Source organism: Artemia franciscana, chromosome 7, assembly GCF_032884065.1.
Source record: "Artemia franciscana chromosome 7, ASM3288406v1, whole genome shotgun sequence".
Classification (NCBI taxonomy): Eukaryota; Metazoa; Arthropoda; class Branchiopoda; order Anostraca; family Artemiidae; genus Artemia; species Artemia franciscana.
Genome location: NC_088869.1, coordinates 37,382,513 through 37,391,913, shown reverse-complemented (window position 1 = coordinate 37,391,913; position 9,401 = coordinate 37,382,513). Strand labels below are relative to the sequence as shown.

At 35.8% G+C, this 9,401-nt stretch overlaps 1 protein-coding gene across 2 annotated transcripts in view; it reads left to right on the top strand.

Moving 5' to 3' along the window:
- Positions 1 to 626: 626 nt before the first annotated feature.
- LOC136029230 (diphthine--ammonia ligase-like) overlaps positions 627 to 9,401 on the top strand; it is a 28,279-nt gene continuing 19,504 nt past the window's right edge. Inside the window, exon 1 of one of the 2 annotated variants that reach the window (XM_065707449.1) lies at positions 627 to 847. In XM_065707449.1, coding sequence (XP_065563521.1) covers positions 733 to 847 — 115 coding nt within the window. In that variant the 5' untranslated portion in view covers positions 627 to 732. The remainder of the gene's footprint in view (positions 848 to 9,401) is intronic. The other variant, XM_065707450.1, reaches the window with a different exon arrangement.

The window sequence follows — 9,401 nt, the reverse complement described above, 5'->3', positions numbered from 1 at the left end:
TGTAAAATGACCCTTTTCTATTTCTGCTACTCTTGAAAGCTTCTTTATCTTTCTTTGTAAGTATCATGTACTTCCATGCTTTATTTTCAAATTTACTTTTTGACTAGACTCCCATAAAACGGAACTGCCTGTCTTCACTTCTTGATTTTTGGCATCTTTTTTGCCATACACAGACACGGAAAAATGGAACGGTGGTAGCAGTCTACCACAGCTCAGATATCCATATACAGTTATGAAAACTCGATTTATTTTTGTGACGCAGTGCGCGGTAGCGATATTGGCAGATGGAGACAGGAAACTGGTATTGGTATCTAATTGGTAAAAGGAAACTGGTATTGGTATCTCCGCTGTGTATGCAACAAAACAAAATTGTGTTCCCGCCTATTGTGTTGTAGTACAATCTGCGCGTCAGAGCGCGGGCTTGGAGAAGGCGCCAAGTTCAGAGCTCTGTACCAAAAGCTTCTGATGCGCAAGATAGGAGTTTTCATAACTGTATTGGTATCTAAGCTGTGCAGTCTAAATAGCCCTTCCGAAAATGCTGAATGCAGACGTGACCTATAGAACTTTCGGGGCCAGTTTTCGGAATCCGAAAGCCAGTTGTTCAAAGCCATTCTTCAAGTAATAATCATCATTTTTAAATTTCGGAAACGTGGTATCTGTAGTTTTAGTTGCGGGAAGCCTAGAAAATCTCAGTCATCAAGTCCGAACTGAAAACTAAATTTACGCGTAAAAATGAAAGTTGTTGGTTTGATTAGTGGTGGGAAAGATAGTATATTCAATCTGTGTAAATGTGTTGAAGCTGGGCATCAAGTTGTTGCTCTAGCAAACCTGTATCCATTAACTTGTGGTAAGACTAATCCAGGCTAAATCATAGGGAATTTTTTTTCAATGTAATTCTAGATTTGGGATTTTCAGCTCCCAAAAATATTTTTTGAAGGGCATATATAGGGTATAGGCTACATTGACTTTTTCATATAGCTTAGTTAGGAAGATATTGAATAGGCCTAGGCTATTCGATGCCTGTTTTTAAGCTCTTTTCAAATTCATTGGTCAATTATGGGGCGAATTTCTCCTGAAGCCCTTAAAGGGGCTCAAAATAATCCACAGTAACCAAAAGGGGTTAGGTTTGTATTAACAGACTGTTCAGGTAGCTAAGAAATAAACTTACCTCTATAGTCAAAATGGTAAATGTATGACAGTTTATATGATTGACTTACCAATAAAAGTGAACATACCACTCAGTGCCTTTTTTTATGCTCTTTACAAATATAATAATCACTTCTATTAGAAATTCAAATTTAAGCACTTTTTGAGCTCTTAAAAATAACAAATCTTTAATTAAAGTATGAGTTATTGGCTGCATTCTGACAAAATAATGCTATGTTTTCTCAGTTGTTTTTGGCAAAATAATTACATTTTCAAAGTGCCAAAATTATTTATAATAAGGTTAGGTTAGGTCAAAAAGTGCTCAAATTTGAATTTGCAATAGAAACAATTATCATATTTATAAGGAGCATAAAAAAGACAGTAAATGTTTAGTTTGGCTCCATGTGCTCTAAACTGGAAACTATGCTACAAAGCAGCATAGTTTCTAGTTTAAAGCACTTGAAAATGCTAATTTCAAAAGTGCATCCATTTCTGGTTAACCCTCCTCCTCCATGGGGCAAACCAAAAATTCATAAACTGTGTGTGCTTACAGGTAACATTACCTATAGAGCAAATTGTATTGATCCATGGGGTCTGTGGGTAGTGGGGTGAGGTTTGAATTCTATATTTATTTACTAAACCTTGTTTGAGGTTTTTTTTTTACTTTATCACTCTTTGTTGAATAAATATTGAATACAGACCTCTATTTATAGAGGTCTACATGTACTCCTACCCCTATATATAGCCTACCAATCCAGGATGTATATTTGTACATTAGGGGGGGATAAAGTTTATTTCTGACACAAATACAACAAAGGTGACTAGCAGAAGTTAGAAACAGTTCAGAGACAGGCTACAAAAGCAATTAAGGGATGCAAATACTTAAACTGCTCATCCTGTCTGAAGAGGCTGAAACTCCCCACTTTTGTCTACAGATGTAAAAGGGGTGATATTATTATGATACATAAGCTCCTGAATTGTAACTCTCCATTAAATAAGCTATTTCAACTTGACCAGTCTGCCAGAACTAGGGGGCATAATGGAAACTGTATCAGAAGAGAGCTGCCACTAGACTATGCAATAACTTCTTCACTTACAGAATAGTGAGTTTGTGGAATTCTCTCACCAAAAAAGCAGTCACTACCTACAGCACTGCTGCCTTTAAAAGAGCTGTTGATGGAGAATGGTCATCAAAGTTGTGGTGAACCAAGTGGGATGCTGTTGAGACATCCAACCATCATCATCACTAACCAGAAATTCCAGAGGATTTAATCCTTATTTTGCTGGATAATGTGATTTAAAGTGAATAAATGTTAAATTTAGATTAAGGATGTAATTCTGACTCTAGAGGTAAGTATGAACTATACTCCCCCCCCCCACTGATGTGCAAATATATACCCTGAATTTGTATGTGTAAGGGTTGGGGCAAAGCTCATGTACAATGCAATTGCAAGTTAAATTTGGATTCAGGATGTAATTCTGACTCTAGAGGTTTGATACTTGAATAATCCATCAATATAAAGCTTAACCACCAAAAGTTCAGTAAATATGTTTATAAGAAAACTGGTTAGTGAGAAAAATTTGCCATTTCCTGCTAATTCAGGAATGGTAAATACCATTTTCATGTTGTTTTTGTGGCAATTGTTTCTCACTTGACAGTTTTCAAACACATTTAAACTTTTGTTTTTATGGGCTGTTTTCAGAACTTTTAGGACCTTTAAGAGCTCAAAATGGAATTTACCCTAGTAGTAGCATAAAAAATTTGGGAAGAGCATAAAAAAGGCATCAAGTGATATACTCACTTCTTTCATAGTTAAATCTTGTAAATATACATATATTCATCTTTTGAAGCACTTACCTCTAACCCTTCTCTCTCCAAATGGCACTGGCCTCTGGGGAGCTGATGAAATCCTAAGATGTACAGAAATAAAGTTGTGTTGTAATTCAATCCTAAATCAAACAAAAGTTATGATTGAAAATTAATGAAACCAAAAACAAACAGATAATTTAGAATGATTTTTTGAATGATTAGATAATCATATCAAACATATAGATCACAGATACTGATATAGCTGAATAATTAAATCCTAGAACTAGTAAATTTTAAATGAATACTCAAGTCAAACTTAAAAAAAAAATCGAATTTACTAGAAACAGCAATTTGGCTACTGCCTCTCCCCTAACCATAAATCTTGTAATGTATATTGCATTATTTGTATCTTATTGAAAACTATATCTATTTGCAAATTGTGCTTTAATTTTCCAATACTTTACTGAAAAATAAAACTCTATAATAATTAAGATTTGAAAGAAGTAATGAAAATGACAAAAATTTTAATGTATGTTAATATTCATTCCTGCAAACCTCAGCAGTTCAATATTTGAGTTAACAGTATTTTTTTTTTTTTTTTACATGTCTTTTTTGTTTGTTTTTTTTTTCATTTTATCATAAAAAAAATTGAAATGCTTTCTGTGTTCAGCTAAGTGCAAATGACACAATAGACTCTAGAAGGCTTGTGGTTTGGGGAGAGGAGGCAGTAGTGAAACTCCTGTTTAAAGTAATTTTTCTTGTTTTAAGTTGGACTTGAGTGTTGATTTCAATTATTACTTGTCTTTTTATCTCTATCAACATGTGTTATCTTTATGTCTGGTGTGATTATTTATTCTAATTGCTGTTTGTTTAGATTATATATAAATGGAAATGGAGTAAGAAAATAACTTATTTTGGTGGCAGTTGTACCTGGAATTTAGTAAAGGATACTAAAAAAAATCCTTCTGGGAGAATGAAAAATTACTTGTAAATAGAAATGGGATAAGATAATAAATCAGAGACAGCACAATAGTGCTGCCTAAATATAGAACAGTGTTCAGAATATTTTTTTTTCAGGGAACTTTGCATTGAAGGAGTTGTTGTAGAAATTTCAAAAAGGGCTCATTTAATTAGAAGTTGAAAGGGCTGGTGCATTTTTCAATAGTCAAAGGATTGGAGGGCAACTAACTCCCCTCCCATGCCCACCATTTCCCCAAACAAACGTAATCAAAATTTTGAAATAGCCATTTTGTTCAATGTAGTTGAAAGGTCCAGAAATTATGTGTTTGAGGATGAACCCTCCCCCCTCACAGCCGTCAGGGCAAGGGTTGTAAGTTATGCCCTGGGGGCCTATAAGGTTTTATAGAAAACATTGTTGTAGAAACTTCAAAAATCCCTCATTCAGTTGGAAATTGAGAGTGCTAGTGTCCTTTTTAATAGTCAAAGTTATTAGAGGGCACATGCTCACCCCCCCCCCCCCAATGCCCATCATTTCCCCAAACACTTCTGATCAAAATTTATATTTAGCCATTTTGTTCAACATAGTTGAAAGGCCTGGAAATTATGTCTTTGAGAATGACACCCCCTCCCCCCAAAGCCCTCAGGGCAAAGGTTATAAATTATGGCCTTCAGGCATATAAAATTTTTATAGAAATTTTTGTTGTAAAAACCTCAAAAAGGGACCATTTGATTGGAAATTGAGAGGACTATTGCCCTTTTTATTAGTCAGAATTGATTGGAGGGCAAATGCATCCCCCCTCCATCCCTATCATTACCCAAAGACTTCCAATCCTGATTTTTAGATAGTAATTTTGTTCAATGTAGTTGAAAGATTGAAAGAGTATGTCATTGAGGATGAAAAACCCCCCTTTTGAAGGGTCAATGTGATCAGAGGGAAGATACCCCCCCTCCCCAAACACACATACTCACGTCATATTGTCCCAAAATGCATCTAATAAGAATTTTATTCAAAATAGTCCAAATATCATATAACAAGGCTTTTGGGGTTGAAACAAACTCCCGGAGCCTGGGAGCAAGAGTTGTAAGTTGCGCCCCAGGGGCATTTAAGGTTTTTATGGAATTGGTGGTTGTATAAACTTTAGAGGAGGCTCAATTGGTTGAAAATTGGAAGTTCTATTTATTAGATGTTTTCCAGAGAAATTGCCCATGGATTGTTCTGGGTACCTGGCTGACTGACCATATTTCAAACAGTTGAAAAATGTGGTTCAGTCCTGTTTTCTAGGGCTATAATGAAAGAAAAATTGATATGACTAGGCCATGTTCTGCAGATGAAGGATGACAGATTTCCAAAGATTGTCCTTTTTTGCCAACCGCCTAAGGCTACATGGAAAGCATGTCGTCCTTGTCTGGGGTGGGAGGATGTCATAAATAGAAATTTAAAGGAAACAGGAACTTCCTGGTAGGGTGTAAATAGGGAGGCCTTGAATAGGTTTGGTTGGAGTAGGAGCATGCATAGCTGTGTTGGCCTCAGGTGGCTTGGTGCAGCAGTGAGTTATTAGTAGTAGTAGTAGTAAACCAATTTTTGAAACATCAGTTTTGTTCATCATAGTTGAAGGGTCCAGAAATTATTTCTGTGAGGAAGAAACCTCCCCCTCCCCAGAACTCTCAGGGCAAGGTTTGTAAGTTATGCCATTAGGGTATATTAGGCTCAGATAGAAAAGGTGGTTGTATATGCATCAGAGGGGCCTCATTGGATAAGGAAACAGTAGTTCTAGTGCCCTTTTTAAGACTCAAAGTGATCAGAGCGCAGTTACGCCACCCTCTCCCACAAAAACACGTCATGTTTTCCTGCAATGTATCCAAGAACAATTTTTAGACAGTCATTTTATTAAAAATAGTCCAAAGATGCTATAACAAGGCTTTTGGGATTGATACAAACCACCAGAGCCTGAGGGCAATGTTTGTAAGTTATGTCCCTTGGACATTTAAGGTTCTTATGGAAGGGATGGCTGTACAAACTTTAGAGGTGGCTCATTTGGTTTAGTTGAAGTTATAATTCCCTTTTAAGAGTCAATAGTGATGGAAGTCGACTAGCCCCCCCCCCTAACTACTTTCTTTTCACCAAAGACATCTGATTACAAATTGTGCAATGGCAATTTTGTTTAAAACAGTCCAAAGAACATGTAAGAATGCCTCCAGGGTTGGGACAAACCGCCAGAGCCTTGGGGCAAGGGCCTTAAGCTATGCCCTTGTGGTATATAAGGTTTTTATGGAATGGGTGGTCATATAAAATTCATTTTGTCTCATTTGAATTTAAATTGGAAGTTATAGTGCCCTTTTTAAGGGTCAGAGTGGTTTGAGAGAAACCAACCCCCCATGCCCGTCATTTCCCAAAACAAACATCCAAACCAAATTTTGAGACGTCAATTTTTTCAGCTTTGTTGAAAGGTTCAGTAATTATGTGTTTGAAGATGTAAACTCTCCCCCCTCCTGAGGCCTTGGGTAAGTGCTGCAAGCTATGTAATGTGTTCATTGTTTGCAAATAGTATATGTTATTGAGAAAAGTTATGCATGTTAGACTTGTACTTTCCCAAAACATGAAGGGCATTAAGATGAGTCTTTCAGGGAATGTTGAGGGGAGTGTTGCACTGAATTGTAACATGTTGTGTGTATATGGGTTGTAAAAAGGGTGTTACTCGGGAATGACTGAGTATATTAATTTAGAATTTCCAGCAAATGATAAGCTGAGATGATCAGTTGACCAAAAGGTAATATTTGCCTGCTACTACTACTCTTACCAGAACTACTATTACTACTACCACTATTATCACTATCAATCAATCAATCAATCAATTTATTAATACTAAAAGAAAAAAACTATTACAAAAGTATAGCGGTTACTAGGCCCAAGAAGCTTTGCTTGTAATGGACCACGATAACTAATGTTTCTATAGCAAGTACTACTAAGGCTGAAGATATTGAAATAAACAATAAAACATTGAGGGAAACGTTGAACGAAATCAAAGGATATTATGTGCAAACAGATTGCTGACAAGGGTATCATGAGTAGGATGTTCAATCAACCAAATGGCATAATGTACCAGCTACTACTGCTATTAATACGGCTGCTACTACTGATAATTATGCACTATTACTGCTGCTACTGCTCTTACTACTACCACTACTACTGTGATGCTAGTACAACTAAGCCTACACGTCTGAAGGTGAAGATTTGACAGAATACTGAGGGGGTATTTGAACTAAATCAAAACACAGTATGAGCATGCAGATCATCAAAAGGGTGTGTCTTAATAATTGATTTGGGTATTAAGTTGAAACTTTCAGAGAATACTTAAAGGGAAAGATTAATTGACAAAAAGGCGATATATGCATGTCACTACTAACACTAACACCACTGCTATTTTTACTTGTGCTACTACTAAACTACTCCACCTACTACTTCAGTTGCAACAACTTGTAAGGCTTAGAGTATTAAGTTGAAAAGGGTGTCAAAAGTGTACATTAACAATATTCTTTAACAGCTTAACGTGTCTAGGTGAAAATTCTGGGGCATCATGAAAGTGATGTTCAACTGACCAAAAGGCAATATGCACATGCTACTACCACTAGGAATACTGCTGCTGCTTCTGTTATTACTGCTACTAATAGAACACTAACACTGCAACTACTTCTACTACCACTGAAACTACAATGATAATAGTACTATCAAGGCAAAGTGTATGAAGGTAAATTTGAGAAAATATTGATGGCAAATTCGAAAGTAACAGAAGACACTATGTGCATTTAAATTGTCAAAATAGCGAATCTTAAGAATTGATTTGTGTACAAAGTTGGAACTCTCAGAGAATTCTTAAAAGGGAGGATCAATTAACCAAAAGCAGTTTGTTTACACTAATACTACTGCTACTGAAACGTTTACTAGTTCTACTATTACTATTGCTCCTACTGCTACTTATATCGCAACTACTTGTAAGGTTAAGAGCCTTAAGATGAAAATTTCAAGAAGTGTAGGAATATACAGGCCATCAAAAGAACAAATTGACAACGTCATAGCAATGGCTAATTTAATTAAGTTGAGTAGTTATATTACTGCTCTGACTACTATTACAACTGTACTTAAGGCTATGAAGGTGGATTTTTCAGAAAATATTTCTTAAAATTTCTGTTGTACGGGTGACAAGATGCCACCCATGTGTAGGTTGAAAAAGGTCATATCAGCAATGCCTTAGGAACAGTTTCGTGTGTGAAATTAAAACTTAAAACGCTTGTTGTGGGGGATTTCGACTAACCAAAGACAATATTTGCATCATTTACTACTGCATCTACTCCTACACCTACTTCTGCTACTACTACTACTACTAAAGATAAGACTTCTACTATTAACTATACTCCTACCGCTTCCTAACTACTCATATAACTATTGGTGCTGATACTCCTACTAATAATCCTAGAGGTATTAAGGTGCAAATTTTGTGCAATATTGTAACTGTATTGAAATAAGTCGAAATGCACACGCCCATATAGGTTGTCAAGAGGACGTATCAGCAATGCTTCAGGACTGGTTGATGGTATTAAGTTAAAAATTTGATTTTGTGTTGAAGGGGATGTTGAAAAAAAGGTGGCATGTGCATACTGCTGCTAACGCTACTACACAAGCAAAGGGTATTAAAGGAAGCTTTCAAGGGTTATTTAGGCTGATGCTGAACTAAATCAAAACAAACTATGATCATGCAGATTGTCAATAGGATATGACAATGCAATATGTCAATAACGGTTTATATTATTAAGTTAGACCTTTCAGGGTAAGTTGTGACAGGTTTTGAACTAGCCAGAAGACACTATTTGTATATTTTTAATACTATTTTTATGGTTACTATAACTAATGACACAAATGGCATTAAGTTGAAACGTTTTTGTGGGAGTTTCAAATAAACGAAAAAACTATACAAATGCAAGTATTAAAAAGGCATATAAGCAATATCATAGGCAGTGCTGCTCTATCATAGCAAGTGATATAATTGATGTTTTAAAGGAGCTAATTTGATTGGAAATTCAAAGTTCTAGTACCATTTTTAAGAATCAAAAGTGATTTGAGGGCAATTAGCCATCCTCATTAGCTCATAATTTTCCAAACGCTTCCAATCAAAATTTGAGATAACCCTTTTCTCTCAGTATCTAGGGCTATTGCATAGGTCAACCCCCCACAGTTATGCTGTTGGCTCATTATCTTTAAAAACTAAATGCTACATTAGAATTAAATAAAAAAGCACTTTGTGAATCCTGATTGCCAATAAGACAACTCAGGAGTATCCCAAGAAGGACTGATGGTATTATGTTCAAACTTTCGAGGCTATGTAGCAGAAACTACAATAAATAGCCGAATTAAACTCAAAATGAGAAGAAATTAACATGAGTAGGGCTCAAAACCCCTATGTCTTCCCAAGGCCAGGACATAATTTGCACT